The 16951-nt window shown below is 34.6% G+C and overlaps 1 protein-coding gene across 1 annotated transcript; it reads left to right on the forward strand.

Moving 5' to 3' along the window:
• Nucleotides 1-991: 991 nt before the first annotated feature.
• Nucleotides 992-16487, forward strand: LOC135683997 (mitogen-activated protein kinase 1). The gene is made up of 11 exons (XM_065199435.2): nucleotides 992-1151; nucleotides 6524-6650; nucleotides 6863-6918; nucleotides 7669-7858; nucleotides 8733-8937; nucleotides 10813-10892; nucleotides 11073-11151; nucleotides 13324-13433; nucleotides 13980-14046; nucleotides 14802-14834; nucleotides 15649-16487. The coding sequence occupies exons 1-11, from the start codon at nucleotides 1048-1050 to the stop codon at nucleotides 15669-15671; spliced, it is 1074 nt and encodes a 357-aa protein (XP_065055507.1). The 5' UTR covers nucleotides 992-1047; the 3' UTR covers nucleotides 15672-16487.
• The last annotated feature ends 464 nt before the right edge of the window (nucleotides 16488-16951 follow it).

Raw genomic sequence — 16951 nt, forward strand, 5'->3', positions numbered from 1 at the left:
AACTAATCCGAACATTATATCTTTCATATCAATGGTTTATCCTCACCCATGTTTGAACGCTTTGTCGATTCTATGGAACTTCATGAAAAATCATTAAATTTGATTAACACAAAACAGTACATTTCATTTGAAGATGAAAATGAAAATTACCTATCTTCCAGTTTCATATGCAACCTGGAAAATTCTCGTAAGCTATATGAATTTTCATGGTAAATATATTGTATAAATCTATGTTGATGGTATCAATCTTTTTCAGATAAGATGCAAACAAAAAAGGTTTTTGCTTCTACGTCTCAAAATCTTTGGGCAATAATGTCCTCAAAATTTAAGCCGTGTCACAATCGTTTTACAAAATCCCCAGCTTATTAACGACCATTTTTTTTATTTTGCATGGGTCGAAAGTTCATTGGCGTCCGAAACATTCACAAAATTTGAGGGGCATTTGTAGGAAGGGGCTCTTTGTCGCAGAAAAGGGGATACTCTTTCAGAAGGGGACACAGCTTTAAAATACTGGGGTACATCCCCCCTCCTGGTTCCGACGTCGTTTCTAAAGCTTCTCCTCAGTTAATTTTTGTGCGAATTTAATTTTCTTTAATACCAACCTGAATCACAGACTTTAGTATCAAGGTCCACGCCACCGGGGGGGGGCCTTGGGAGGAAGGGTGGGGTGGCCATAGCCCCCACTTTTTGCGAAGCAAGTAGTTTAGCAGGGGAAAGAAGCCTTGGCCCCCTACTTTTGCTAGCCTTGCCCCCTCCACCCATTTTTTAATTTGTAGCGTGGGCCCTGAGTATAAGTTACTTCTCGTATGTTCTTAAAATGTTTTGTGATTCTTAAAAGCATTACTTCCGCCTAATCCCACCACATCCCTTTAAAATTCTTTAAAATTGTTCTCGGGTGTATCCCAAGACACGAATTGGGGTATCATGCTTTTGTTCGCTGAATCATTCAAATGAATCCATCAGGAATGTTTGCGGTTGTTGCTGGGAAGGAGCAGAACATAGAAGCAACCAGCTCCGCGAATCTCGGCGTCTGGAATTGCAACGAAGATGGCGTCCAGTCCGGTTGAGATTATTCGTGGGCAGGCATTTGTTGTAGGACCAAGATATGTCAATCTAAGCTACATTGGAGAAGGTGCTTATGGCATGGTTTGGTAAGAATATGCATGATTTTATTCTTGGTTATCGCTTTGGCTGTTTTATTCTATTAGCAACCTTCCCGTCCTTCTGTACACGGTTAGACGGACCTGTATTACCAAGTCTCCCTTTTGCGTCCATAAATCATACCCTATGATTAGCGCCTTTACAATACGCAAAATTATTTTGATGCCCATCTCATCCTTGCAGCTTAAATTCAAGGAAGTTTTGCTGTTGCTTAGTTTTGGGCATGAAACGGTACATGTTCGCTACAGTGATTTAATTCCCAAACCTTGGGCCAACACCGAAGTCAGCTGCGAGTTACCTTTAACTGAGCGTAAACACAATGTCTTGAATATTTAGCCTGCAAGCCCGTTGTTTTAAACGTGCGATATTTTCTATGCTTTTAAAACCTTCTATATTCTTCGAAGGAAAACTTGTCCTTGATAGTTTTTCAGAGACTATGGCATGTGCACATTCCTTCAGAGAGGAGGAATAATTCAGCCATCCCGAAATTGTAAACAGATAAAATAATAATTTTTTTTATAATCATGCCCTTTCTTGAATTTCATTATTATATTTATCTCAAAAATAACTTATGTACAATGTAACATTTTCTGAAAATGCTGCTGCTCATGCCTCAAACTGAATTTTTTAAAATAGGCAGTTTGTCAATTGGAAGCCAGAACTTAACGCAAACACTAAGCATTATAAGAGCTCATTACACCAGCTGTAAAAAGCTAGGTAACATTTGGCTGATGTTTTCTTGGAATACAACCTTCACAAGTCTTTGACAAAGAAATCACTTTTTCTCCAATTTAACCAATTAATCAGTTTATTATGTTTAGAAAAAGACATTTCTAAGCGGTGTGAGCACTTTTACTCTAAATGTATTAGGTTTTGCAACTTAAGGAAACATAAAGATGGACATGTAATCAGAAACTTCAGGCAAACCAAGTTGTGCCACCAATAATTTTAGGAATATTAGCTATTTACAGTGTACAATATTTACTGTTTATTCAATGGATGATAAAATCACTGCTAGAGGTGTTTTATTTAAAACAACCAAAATTTATTCAAATAACTGGGTTTAAATGTATAATCAATTATTAAATAGATACAAACACTTTGGAGCTTAATATTTTCTGAAAATGAATTTCAGATTTGAATATAATAAAATAAACTTGGGTTATTTGTACTTGATTTTGCATAGCCTTTTTTGAAAAAGTATTTGAGAGAATAGGTGGTTGAACAAAATCACTATAAAGCACACAAATGCATATGATCACCTTTTGTATATTGAGGTAAATCTCTGATTAAACTTTGATGGCAATGGAGAAGAAACATTGTCAGCCCCTTTTTGAAAAATAACCCCCTAAAAATGTATCAATTTGTTGATTCAAGTATGTGTTGTATATTTTGGTATAACAATGCTTGATGCAAAGAAATGCAGAACATTTTTTATTTAAGGCAATTTGATGCGTGGGTGTGTCTTGCAATGTCATAAAACTCATAGTAACACCCAAATGTATTATCTTTAATCAAACTTACTATATAGCAGTGCTGTCAGAACGAAATTCATATTGGGGGGGGGGGGGGGGGCTACCCATTGTATTCCTTCTCATTTAGTACATGTATATAAAGGAAATATACTACAGTTTGACAATTATTAGAAGGGCTCCAGCACACCCAGCCCCCACCAATTCTGATGAGCCTGTATAGAACTTCGTAAATTAATGTTTTTATTGTCTTTTTATGTGGGGATAACATATCCAATGTTGATGTTTCCCAGTGGACTTGGAATGGCTAAATTTTGCAAGGCTTGTAAAAATCCTTTATTTTGAGAAGTTGCAAATTACAGTGAATAGCTTTAATAGAACAAATGAATCTTTATCAGAGAATTAAAACAAGTTATGATTGGATTCAGGTTCTAAGATTTTGATAAGTTTTACCATTTCTGGAAAGTTTTGATTCACAGTTTTAAATGATTTGTTGTACTTTGTGTTCCTAAGAGTTTATTTCATTATCATTGCTATTGAACTTGACAGAAAAGAAAAAAACCTTTCTATCAGTGCTATTTCATAAACCTGCATTTCATTTGAATCAAGCAAGCCACATGGAAGTGCCTTTTCAAGTCAGTTGCATTTACAAATGTCAGTTTGATCATGCTCATTTTTACTGACTGTCGTTCTCAGTTGGTGAAAAATAAAATGCACAACTGTGTTTTGGAGCAGAAAGTGTTATAAGTTTTTACAAAAAGCCCATTCTCAGCCTCTGAAAAGTCAGCACAAGGTGCCAGGGATGGACCTGTCCGTAGAGGTTTTTGTTTCTGACTTCTTAAATCAATGATTTTAAAATTTTCTTTGTTCTCTTTTTATAGAATTGCATTGCACAATTTGTTAAAATTTTTTTGGCAGAGAAAGCTCTGTGTGACTCCTTTTTCAAACAAATCCTATGCCATTTCTCAGACCAATAGTCTACCAATTTATTTGGCAAATAATTTTCAATTCAACTTCATTTTGTGTTATTTGCACTAAGGTACAGGGTCTCATTCTGTTTGCTAATTTGCAATAGATTGTCTATGAAAGTAAAGCCATTTTCTCAGTAAAGGTGACACTGCTCCTTTGCTCTGCTTGTTGTAAGAAGTAGATTGATTTGTAGAGGAACATTCATGAAAAATCTAGTACATATCTTATTGATAATTGTCCAAAAGTGAATGGATTGAAATGTAGTAAAGGAAAGTGCTTCCAATATAAGAAAAAGATTGCAAATGAAATGACCTCATACTACCCCCCTCCTTACAATTATACTTCAAAATTATATTGTGATCATGGTGTAAAGTATTTGCAAGGCACTGTTTCCAACCCATAGTTAAAATTTTTGGAGTTATTTGCAGACTACCCCATAACAACAAAGAGCTGTGGAATAAGTTGGTGGTGTTTACCTTTTTTTTAGTTTCATGCTTCAATACATTTCATCTTTATGGTCTGGCTGTTGATACAGGATTTTAGAATTTTGTCTAGGAAAATTTTGATTTAGAATATATCGATCCAATTCAGTTCTTAAGGATGAAAATAGTAGAAATTTTTCAAGAAAGTTGATGTTTTCTCTTTCCTTTCAAAAGTAACCCCCCCCCTATTCAATGTTGAATGCATGTTTTTTGAAGCACAAATGAGAGAACTTCTAGTCCAACATTGATTGGGGGGCGGCAGGAGTGTCCAATTTACAGGGGCAGTGTAAAATAGGAATGTAAAAACAGCATTTTGTTTCTCCTGATTTGTAAATTTTATGACTTGCTCTAATATTATCAATTTACAGTTTGAATGGTTCTAAAGCTGTCGTCTATTTTCAATGAGACTGAGCTTATCTTAATCTTGTTTGGTTTTTCTTTCTTGCTAGCCATAATTATTAATTCATTCACTAGTCACAATTTTTCACGGTTATTGCCTGTTTTATGACAATGATATATATATATCTGTTTTGTCTATTTTTCCCTGGATCATTCAGTTGTTTATTCTGTTGCTCAAAAACATCTGTCATCATTTGTTATTTGTAAATAAGTAGGTTTATGTTTATCACTTTTCACTGCTTTTGCCAGTTTAATTATTCCCTAAATATTAATGAAACCTAAAGACAGCTGTAATAAGATCTCATCTGCTATTTGCAAATTATATTATTGTGTTTTCTCTCAAGAGTGAACAGGCTCAAGTTTAATCTGTATTTATATGACCTTATCTGTATGATCGTTTAATTGTCGGCTGCATAAAACCCAACCTTTTTCAGTTTTTCAGTGCAAGTTTCTTTGCATTCTGCAAGGGATTCACTTCTTAAGCATGCTGCACTGTTTTTAAAAGCCACATGCTATTTCACCTACCGATAAACAAAGGAATTTTAGCACTAACTAAAAATTTACCACCAAAATCATGAAAAATTGGGGGATGTCACACTCCCCTACACCCCCTGCTAGCAACTTTTCTGCTAGCAGCCTTCTCCCAAAATTATAAATATTTTTTCCTTATCTTCAATATTTTTTATTGGATTTTTATTTTCAAATATTCATTAACTAATTGCACCGAAATAATTGGTGCTAGAGAGTGAATTACAGACAATATTTGAAATTTTTGAAATGTTTATGTTATTTGATGCTGAAGCTGAAAACTCAGCCAGAATTTCTAAATACAATAGTCATATGAATTTTGCAAGGACCTTGCCTGAGGTTTTAGAATAAAATCTCTTATAAAAAACTAGAGAAACTCTCATGACAACCTTAAATAATGCTATCGCCAGAGCAAGAGCAATGGAAAGGTCTTTTCCACTACCGAACATAAAGAACAATGGATATTTTGAAAAGATGCGATCCACAGCAAAGGACTGCAAAGAATGGAGAAGAATATCAGAAGTAGTGTGCAGAGCTGCAGAAGCAGAAACAACATGAAACCTTCATGTCAGGACTGCGCAACTGCAATTATATATATATATAACAAACTAAATTTATCTTAATGTCATATTATGGTTCAATCAGTGAGTAAGGGCAAAATAATTGTTAGCAACTTTCTTTAGTACTTTCACATCTGTCCCAGAACTTTCAAATCCTGCTGATATAGTTTTGGTTCCTGTGATGAATTAGCTAATTATTTTCAATACTATTTTGTGTCTGTTGATAAACTGTTCAAAGTATGGATTTTTGGCTTATTAACCCTTTGTAGTACAGGTTTTCTATAAGATGAATCTAATCAGAAAAGTTTTGTGGTCAAAAACAATTATTAAAGAGGCATAATCATTTTTTAGGTGATATCAATCTTGTTTTGTGTAAAACCACGCAGTTCGGGTTAGACTTTGTTACCTTTATGAGTTGTTATCTCAAGTAACCTCAATTAATGTAGAAGGTTGTTCAGAGTTTTATTTTCATCTTATGCAATTCATTGTTATCTAGATACTACATTTCATTTTCAAGTGGCTTCCCTTTTCCAATGAATAAGGTCTATGTCAAGTGTCCACATGTTTAGTCAATTGGTTTATGTCGTGCATATTTAAAATGCAAAGGGTAGGTAAAAGGAGGCAAGGAGGCTGAGCCCCCCCCCCCCCCCCCCCCATATCTAGAGGGTTCCCAGCCAAAATGCTTGCAGATCGTACTGAGTTTCAAAATATACACATGTTGCCTCATAACCCTCTCTCACTTGACTGTGTTGGTTTGTACATGTTTGTGCATTGCCTCTTAACATTATTTTTAATACAGTCATTTCTTTCTATATGTTTGTAAAAAGATTAAGCCACCCCCATTGTCAAAATCCTAACTACCCCCATGATAAAACATACCAGCTCCTATTGTGTTTCATTTGATATATCTGCAAGATAGATGCATTAAAATATTTTTTTATTTACTTTGCAGTTCAGCAACAGATATTTTTCATAAACAGAAAGTGGCCATAAAGAAGATCAGTCCATTTGAGCATCAAACTTACTGTCAGAGGACATTAAGAGAAATCAAGATTCTTACACGGTTCAACCATGAAAATGTAAATTTCATTAATTTTCTAACTATGCTACTTTCAGTAGATTGCTTGTCATAAATTTTTTCAATTTTCAATTACTTCTTGTTTAAATTGAAGTTGACTTTACCTGCAATCTTAACACCAATCACATGACTTAGTTTTTTGCTTGCTTAATTTTCAATTATATCACGAAGGTTTCTTTACACTGCCGAATTTTCATTTGATTTCTTTTATAGATCATCAACATTCAAGACATTTTGAGGGCACCCCATCTTGAGGAAATGAAGGATGTGTATCTTTTCGATAATTTTAATTGTATTTATTTATCTTGATGTATTTGAACTTCTTTCAAACAGTCTAAAATTTAGTAGCTTCCAATATTGAAATTTTGTTACCATATTGAAAATATCTTAAATTTATTAATTGAATAAACTTTGTTTTTGTCTACTTGTATTCAGTGATATAGCTTTTAAAAGCTCAAAAGAGCATAATAATTAATTAACTTACTATGTAACTACATAACTATCTTTTACCGGCTTATTTATTAAACCTCCTGCTGAAAATTCCTGTTTGTAGAATGTTCATGTCTGTACCGCTCACCCTTTTTCATAATGCTGTACTAAGGTTGTAAATTGCTGTAAAGGACAAAAGATATAATACATATATAAGCGCAGATCTAAAGGAAAGCTATGCAAATGGATTAATCATTATGGTGATGTGTATTTTTGAGCCTTTGTCTTTTGAAGACATATGGTTTATAATCAATTGAGTCTAGTTAGTTTTTTAAATGCCTTTTGTTTTGGGAAACCTATGCGTTGTAAATGCATTTTTTATGATTGAACCTTTAGTTTTTGTTTTGCAGCACTGCTTATTACTGTTTTATTAAATTGAAAGGTTATCATCCCAATCAAAGCTATGATTAGATGTTATTATTCATTTGAAAAATAGAGCAACTTTATATTGTGTGCAGAGGAATTTCACAGTGCAATCGAGACAGCCATTGCACTGACACTATCAAAACGCTTTCTTGACAAATGCAAAGATATATTGTACAGACGTTGATGGAAACAGATTTGTACAAACTCCTGAAGACACAGAAACTTAGCAATGACCATGTCTGCTATTTTCTGTATCAAATTCTTCGAGGGTTGAAGTATATTCATTCGGCAAATGTACTGCACAGAGATCTAAAACCAAGCAATTTGCTGCTGAACACAACGTGTGATTTAAAGGTAAATTTTCTAGAAATCTACGCAAGCCTCTTTCGAGAAACCTTTCTTAAAATTCGGCTTTCAGATGGGAATTTCGCCATGTGCTTGTGTGTGCTTGACCAATTCAGATCTAGATTAACTACATTTCTGCATTATTTAAGGAGGTTTGGTTTTCCAATGTTTAGTTACTGAATGCAACAGCTCGTCGAATCTTGACTGTTCTTAAACGATACCCACGCAGATCTGTGAGATGTATATTGACGAATGTGATAAGCCGAACGTCAAGAAGAACCGTTATGGTTTTATTCATCCATCCTCGGTTAATCTTTCTCTATTAAGATATCTATAAAATGCATATGCAATGGTAAACAGACCCAGAAGCAGATTTCGCTACGTTTTTTGACAGTACTCTCAAAACAGAAAGTAAAATTCGCTAGATTTTGGGGTATTATTTGCCATTTTCGAAATGTTCCATTTTTGAGTTTTTGGTTGATTGCGTGATAAGTTTATTTGAGTATTTTAAACGCTTGGAATCTTCTATAGCTAAAAACTGTTTGCAGGATCATAGCAAAATGTTGTCTGGTTTCAAGGACGTTTTGGCAATTTATCCTTGTAATGAAATTATTCACCTGTATTTATATGCTTTTGTGTATCATTGAAATATTCGTCCGAATAGCAACTATGTGGTGTTATGGCCTGAAGAAAAATATTGACAAGTGGAACTATAGTCAACAGAAAAGGCAGTGAGCTTTTTACATATGCTATTGCTGGAACACAATGTTTTGAAAATTATCAAAATGGCCTATCTCTATAACTGGCCTAAAATGTTACACGAATCGTGTCTTATGCTTATAGCCGTATTTCTTTAAATGTTTATGGTTTGGTTCGTTTTCAGATATGTGATTTCGGTTTGGCGAGAGTTGCTGATCCCCAGCATGACCACACTGGTATACTGACAGAGTACGTTGCTACCAGATGGTACCGAGCCCCAGAAATCATGCTCAACTCCAAAGGCTACACAAAGTCAATAGACTTGTGGAGTGTCGGTTGTATCTTGGCTGAAATGCTTTCAAACGTGCCATTGTTCCCTGGAAAACACTGTATCCTTTCAATTATTCAATCGCCCTGCACGGACTCCCGTATTCCGTTAAAGCGTCGGTCTTCCAGAAAGAAGTTCTGTTGATTTTATTGAGTTTAAAGTGAATCGATGGCTAAAATCACACAGTTAGCTTCTGCTATAAAATAAGCCATAAACTTGAATGAATTGAGAGCCCGCCTCGATGGGACACCGTTTTCCGCTGGAGACATTTAAACCATAGCGGACTATTTCGATGATTCTTTTGCCCTACTGATGTTACCCGGCCTGGTGAATTTTGTGAAATTTTCATTGCTAATAAACCTAAAATCTTTGTGTTACGTTAAATGTCGCCTTGTAAGTTGCACGGGGCTTAGAATCTTTGTAACACTAATTTGTGTTTGTCAACACACAATTCTGTGGGAAAAAAAGAACGATTTAGTCGACTACAAACAGCAAATTATTGAACGTCAGTGCATTGACTTTGGCGTAGGCAGCAGGTGTATGCTACATTTGAGCATTTCGTCCAGCTTAATTAAGAAAACATTTCAAAATCACGTTAATTTTCTCTGTCTAACAGAGAAACATCTATTTAAGCAATCTGGTAAGCTCTCGCTGTTCCAAGAAGTGAAATCATCTTGTTTATTGCACCGCGTCCTCTTTTGAAGGATTTAGATCAACTGTGATGGATGCTAAAAACCTTTCTTTATACATTAAATTTTCCATAGCTTGTTTTGTGCAGCTTTAACTGAGCTTTCACTGAGCTTTATATTTGTCCATCAGTCTTTGAAGGCAAATAGCATTTCTTTCCTTTTGCCTCCAGCTTCCGATTTAGTTGGTTATATCCTTAAATTGCTAGGTCAAGTTAGCATCTCATTGGTTTTTTAGCGATATATTTCTATTTGAATTTCTTTTGCCCTTTCCTAAATCACCTGATTTTTTAAAATAAATGAAGTTTTCTTCACGATCTGTTAAATAGTATTCTATTTTTATCATGCAAAAATGTCACACAAAGATGTTTAAACTATTTAGAGGCGAATGAAAGAAAAGGTCCACAAACAATTGACGATTTCCCGATGTTGCTAATCGTTGTTCAATTCAGTGATTCCATCTATTGATAATTTTCAATCTTAAGATATTCACTGCTGAGAAGACTATAACCTGCTTAAAAAACTCTCTTTCTTAATCATTCAGTTTCTTGGTGTATGTAAGCTTTTACATTATCATTCAGCAAGGCAACATTTACTATTGCTAACTTTCACTATGAGCCCTTTTATTTTGCAAACAAATATTTTCTGCTTGTTCCTCGGACAAATCTTTCTTGCTTGCAAACATTGCTTTATCTCTTGTAAAAATAGAGATTTGATTCATAAAAAATAAATGCGGCATGGGCGAGATCGATTCAGACAGTTTTGAAACTAAACCTCGATAATTTTTGCATTTACCGAGTTTCTTCGTTGTCTAGATCGACGTTGTGAGATAATAAGAGAACAAGGAAATAAGAGAACAGAGATCTGCTGTAATTTTCATTTTTTCAATGTGCTCCAGACTTAATTTTAAAGATAAATAGGATTATTTAAGCTTTTTTCACTTTATTTCATTAGAATGACAGCAACGTTAGAAATTTGATTTTCTGGCAAAAATCCTAGTAAGGCTCAGCAGTTTCTTTATTAAAGATGAGAGCTGAAGCAACCACGTTTCTTTATCAGGTCTGCAGATGCACCAATATCGAGTGAAGCTTCTCATTAATAACTTTAAAATTCTCACATTTTTATTCACTTTGATCATTAGCCCATCCACAGATCTCGCCTCTTTTAGCATAAGACCTCGCTTTGGTGATGTTTGTACTTAAATAGATTTCCCCTAATTGATGTTGGTCTCCTTGACTCAAAGTGCTCAGACCTGGACCAGCTAAATCACATTTTAAGTGTTCTGGGATCGCCATCTCAAGAGGATTTGCAGTTCATCAGAAATGAAAAGGTATAGTTATTAAATTTTGTGAATTCTTTATCATTGTACTATTTCATACTCGCAAAGTGAAACAGATCTTTTCAAACACAATTCATACGTATAACATCGACGAACATCGATCGACTTTGTTCAAGCACAATATTGTGGCTCCTTTAGAAGTTGACAAATCATTATCTGTTTTTTCTTCAGGCGAAATGCTATCTCCTAGGATTGCCACAAAAAGAAGGCAAAGACTGGACGAAGCTCTTTCCGACCGCTGATGCAAGAGGTGAATACTGTGTGCTCTTTCGTTTTACAAACAATTTTTTTATATTATGTGTTACCTATTTAGATCTCGATCATGATATACTAATAAAAAAAATTACATGGATATGGAATAAAAGGCAAAGCTAGGAATTGGTTTGAGTCTTCCTTAACAGAAAACAGTTCTGTTATCTTAATTGGGAACACTAGAAAGTCAGATACATCGTCTATGGTGTTCCTCAAGGTTCTGATTGGGCTCTATTGTTTTCATCATTTACTGGAACGACTTAAAGAAGTATCTCTTATTCTCCTTGGTTTGATTTACAAAGCCAGTTTAAGACCCACGTCAAGAGCTTTTCAATCTCTCTGAGTGGGTGAGGGTGAATAAACTTAGCCCTAATCCGAATAGAACTGAATTCTTGATCATAGGGCAATCGCTTAAAGCCAAAAATTTAGACCTGCCAGAAGTGTGGAAACTGAGTAACTCTGAAATAAAACGAATTGATAAGGAAAAACCCTCTGGAGTGATAGTTGATAAAAAACTAAATTGAGATAAACAATTTAAGCGTACCAAAAGAAAAATGATTGGAGGTTTTGAGTTATGTCGATGTTATCTGGGGTTATCTCTCAAAAAAGCCTAGTTGCTTTCCAACACTTTCAAGATCGGGCAAATCCAATAATAGCAAACGTAAGCATAAAAAAAGCTGGTCGACTTGCTTGTTAAACGTAAAAAATCTTTTCCTTTACCATTGGAACCTGTAAGATTATGAACAGACTATGCCCTGAAAACCTTAAGGACAAACATCAATCAAGATCTTCTCACTCGACCTACAATACAAGGCAATGTAATGATCTCTAAATCCTTAGATAAGGACTAAATTTCCAAAAAAGACTTTCATTACGCAGCCCTTAAAAACGATACACCTGCTAAAGTTCTTGAGCTACCGACGTTAGATCCTTTTAAAAACAACTCATCTGATATACTAGACACTAAAAAACAATTCCTCTGCAAATTTAAAGGACTGTGGTTTTGTATTCTTTAGGGGTTTTATCATAATAACTAGATGTTATATATTTTTTTCTGAAGGGTTAGTTTGTGTATAAATAGCATTAAATGAATGAAAAAATGACAATGTTAGTACTGAGGGGAAAAGGTGTATTGAAAGGTTTGATTTTCGAAGGAAAATTCTTCTTTGATTAAAGTTCTTTTTTGGTCATTTGTTCATATTTAACAATGTTGCCACATATACTTGTAGGATTTTAGAGACAGAAATTGTCTGACGTATTTCAAATAGCTTATGCTCGCCCGTAATTACAATTGGCCTGCTATTTAAAGTTTTTTTGTGGTGCTCGATTGGTACTTGTTCTGTTTTATGTCATCAACTAACTATTCGGTTAGGTGAAGCTTCCAAAATGTGGCAGGTTGAAAGATGTACCAGAATATTACCGTTAGAGCATTTTATACCATATACTGATAGAGCAGCAGGCATATTTGTTTGGAAATTTATAGCATTCGTTAAGAGCAATGATTCCATTGAGTGGTAAAAAGACGTGTTTCCTAACTGCATGTCATTTCTTCTGATGTGCTTTCATGCTGACTCAATATTGTAGGCTGCAAACCCGAATCATAATCTAACAGGCTTAGCTAAGAATTAACTCGCTCATTAAGTCTTTTTAATTTTGCTACGTAATTTTCTCTCCTATCAAATTTACTGCCTTTAGAGAAGAAATATTGAAATAGCTGGTATGGAATAGAAATGTTAAACCGAATACGTGTATGCAGCTGATCTTATTTTTATTTGTTGAAAACTATATGTTAAGCTTCTGTCTGAGCAGTACAGCGAAAACCTTTGGTGACGTAATTATCTTCCTAAACTCTAATATTAGATGCGGTATACTCTGCTAGGTTGTAGAACACTATATCTATGCGTGACAGTGACGAAAAGATATATAAATTGAAACTTTCATACAGCGAAGATCTATTTAAACGAGATTCATTGTCTGCTTTGGGGAAATGTCCGTTCTGAGGAGATGTCTATTGTGAGGAAATTTCTGTCTAGTTGCTACGTGTACATGGCTTTGACTGTTGAAACTTCACGACATAATTCCATGTGAGGCGTCCGCTATTAGAAGCTTTCTGTTAGTGGAGTTTCCACTGCAGCGCTATATAACTGCACCCTTACTTTTGTTTTTGCAGCCCTGGATCTGCTTAACAAGCTACTCTGCTTCAACCCATTCCAAAGGATCACAGTCGAGGAGGCCCTAGCCCATCCGTATCTGGAGCAGTATTACGACCCAGCTGATGAGGTTTGATTACCCATCGTGTCTTTTGCTTTGCCATTTCTAATGATGCATATGACAATACCTACTGCTTCTCGTCAGAGTTTTTCCCTTGATTGCAATAAGCTATGACCAATTGAAATTTTCAGTCTCCTGTGCCTCTGCTTTTTAGTCTTATGGTATTTGTAAATATCCTCGTGTAGGAACCTATATGGCATGTCAATCATAGTGGTTCTTAATTAGAAGGCGTTAATTTGAAAAAGCTCTTATTTGATTCCAAGTTTTCAATCATTTTTGTTAATTCAGAATTTTGAATATGTGATTAACACTGTGTGTTGCAAGATGATGTAATGTTTTGAAAAAGTTTCTTTTCAAATCTTTACTCATCTGTTAATAAGACCCTACTTCAATTTTCCGGCTGACTGGGTTATTATTTCGTAGCGGCCTTATTCCGAAATTTCAGCATACATTGCTTACTACTCAAGATTAAATTTGGGTCATAGCATGATAACATTCAATTAAAACTTGCAGGCTGTGATTCCGAGGACTGAAAATATCTTTGTTATTTTTTAGCCCGTCGCAGAGAAGCCATTTTCTTTCGATACCGAATTAGATGACTTACCAAAGGAAATATTGAAAGGTGAATTTTATTTTCAATTAATCTGTTTTTATGCTTAAACGGCTACTATCGAAAAGTTTTACTAGCAGAATTTCATAGCAAATAAACATGAATTTGAGTGAAGTCAGTGGCAAGTAAAAAGTCCGCCAAAAAGTAAGCTATTCCTTTTTTTTCTCCTGGATAGTATGATTTGCCGGTGCCTCTGAAAAAATTGCATCACAGACCTTTTCATTTGATAGCTGATCAAATGAAAAATCTGTGATGGCCAATTTGCTCCACTCCACCGTGCAACTTCAAGCAACTCGTAAGGTACTTTACACAATCACATTTTGTGATCACATAAAAAATGTGAAGAAGTATGATCTGGATACCTCTAGAAACCTCTATAAAACGTCTGGATAACCATGGTGAAAATTTCCTATTTCCTAAACACTTTTTCAAATACCCTAGACTATGCTAGCGTTCCAAGACTGTTTTGGACTGGAAGTTTCAGTTTACAACCCCTTCACATCGGGGTTACGTTTAGTTTACAACCCCCATTCTAACTCTGGGGATTATGGGCTAAACAATTAGGCATCGCGCCAAGCCAGGCAGACTTATATCCTTAATGATAGACATGGTAGTAGAACCAAAGGTCCTTCACAAGAGGCACCAAACTAGCAGCAATAAATACTGGATAGGAACCCAGCATTTCAAATCAAAGAAGCAATTATTTGTTCTCGAATCTTGTAATTTTAGAAAATTTAAATTAAATGTATTAATTATTTTGTTTTTAGAGCTGATTTACGAGGAGACTAAGGTTTTCTGTGGTAAGAACTACATTTTTATTAAATAGACTATCAATTTTTCAAAACCCTTCAAAAGGCACAACAACTTCTTTTTTAATGCTCTGTGCTCCCGTACCTGTAACTCTGTCGCCTTTATTTCAAATAGACCTCTTTTCCCTCTCTTTTGGATGATGATTTATCTTTTGACTAACAAGCATAGGTCAGCAATAACTGGAGGGACTTGGACTTTTTTGCTGGCTGCAAAATTATGTAATTAGATTGCAAGAGTATTATAGGACGTTGCACTTTCCTTGCTTCAATTAAAAATTAAATGATTACAAGATCTGACTTTTAAACCTGCTAGGTCTTTTATTCTATCTTGCTGGCATTGAATGAAGTATATGATATTGTTTAGTCGTGCTTTGTCGTTCATCAGTGGACTCCAGATCCATGTTTATACGCAAGTTCATAGTTTTGATAGAATTATTTATCTGAAATATTCCCCAACCTTCACAAATATGTTTATTGAAGAATCAAATATAAAAAACCTTTTTGGAGTTCTAGATAAATTTGCGTAGATGCTGTCAGCTAGTGAGATGTTTTTGCGTGTTATTGCATTCAAGTCATTGCATGGTAAAACAGTTTTTTATTGTTTCAAATTTCAGTCTAGATCTGTATTATTGGTTTTGTATACGGACATTTATTGTGGTTTGGGAATGAACTTAACACTGCATCGTGCAAATATTTTCTAACACTGATGGCCTTGAATTTCATACATAGCAGAACCCGTTTAGAAGTGTTCCTTCAACATTTTGCTTTTGGGAACGTGTTTTTATTTGCTTCTTTTATTTTTCAGATAACCAACCAATGATGACTTAACTGTTGAAAAGAGTACTCAATTTTGTGTTAACCACAATTTAGGGAGTATTATCAAGTAAATGCTGTATAGATATAGTGAATGTATCGAATGGGGGCGTTGTTTTTTTATTTCAACTTAAACGGAATTTTATATCACCAAGGTATAGGGGAGGTCAGAAAGCATGCCCTATCTAATAATTAATTTGCAATAATTTGCAGTTACGGTATGGAAGGTTTATTGAAGATTTTGATATTAGCCATAATTGTGATCCTAGTTGAGCGAAAATTAAACGATATAATTATAAGTCCTGATGTGTTTTTATTTGGCACCCTTCTGTTCTGTGTAGCATAATGGCCTTGTTTGCTGTAAATTTCATGGTAGGGTGAAGAGAATGTGCAATTTCTATCTGCAATTTTTTATACGTTTTTACTACCGAACCTGTTGACTGATATTGCCCACTTCTTTCCTCTCCAGTTTTAATTGACCTCGTTTGACAATGTTTGAACTAGTTAATCCTATATATCTTCTCAACACGGTTTTTATCATTCTGATACCTTAACCATAGATTAATGAGTACCTTTTATTATCATAAGGTAATGGCCAATCTTTTAAATATACTTTATCAATGTGTAAACGAATCTGCCATAGAAGTCCCTAGCTATGTTTTACTTTATCCTGGTTGTAATGTAAGCAGTGATAAACTAGCTGTATCATTTATTCACGTCATTATTTTGTACTTTGATTTGGGTACATAGTATTTTTCATCTATTACTTTTAATTTCAATTGTTATTTTCTAGCACTTGTGTTATTACAGTTCATATCAAGCATAGCTCAATTACGTAGTTTGTTTGCGTCGTTTCTAAAATCCTTTAAAGATTTGAAGCCTTAGGAAGAATCAACAAACGATCAGAAGAAGAAATTGAAGGATTAAACTAAAATCAAATTTTCATTTCACGCTGAAGTTCCTCCACAAGCATGTCTATTTGACCAATAGTCTACAGATTCTTTAAGAAAGTTACATTAGGGTGATAAAATTTCAGGTCTATACCAGTTACTCAAAATTTTCCTACTTGACGAATATATCCGAATTTTGTGGTGATTCTCCATAGAAATTCTTCAGAAACTTGCGGAGTTTTAAGACGGACAACACTACTCAGTCACAGACCCGTGTTTTCAAGGCCAGTTTCTCAATCCTGAAAAAAAATTTTTGCTCTTCTAGTTGGAAAATTTTGTCATACTTGTATCCTTAAAGCATTAAAACAATTTGTTACAATCAAACGAGAAAACCTTGATCATGAA

This window comes from Rhopilema esculentum, chromosome 7 (assembly GCF_057945365.1).
Source record: "Rhopilema esculentum isolate cy_ngs chromosome 7, ASM5794536v1, whole genome shotgun sequence".
Lineage (NCBI taxonomy): Eukaryota > Metazoa > Cnidaria > Scyphozoa > Rhizostomeae > Rhizostomatidae > Rhopilema > Rhopilema esculentum.

What these genes read in the sequence shown, in the direction of transcription:
- LOC135683997 (XM_065199435.2), top strand. Translation starts at nt 1,048, where the DNA reads ATGGCGTCCAGTCCGGTTGAGATTATTCGTGGGCAGGCATTTGTTGTA. An exon ending in CTTGAGGAAATGAAGGATGT is followed by an intron (nt 6,919 to 7,668) that starts GTATCTTTTCGA and finishes ACAAATGCAAAG; the next exon opens with ATATATTGTACAGACGTTGA. An exon ending in GGAGACTAAGGTTTTCTGTG is followed by an intron (nt 14,835 to 15,648) that starts GTAAGAACTACA and finishes TTTATTTTTCAG; the next exon opens with ATAACCAACCAATGATGACT.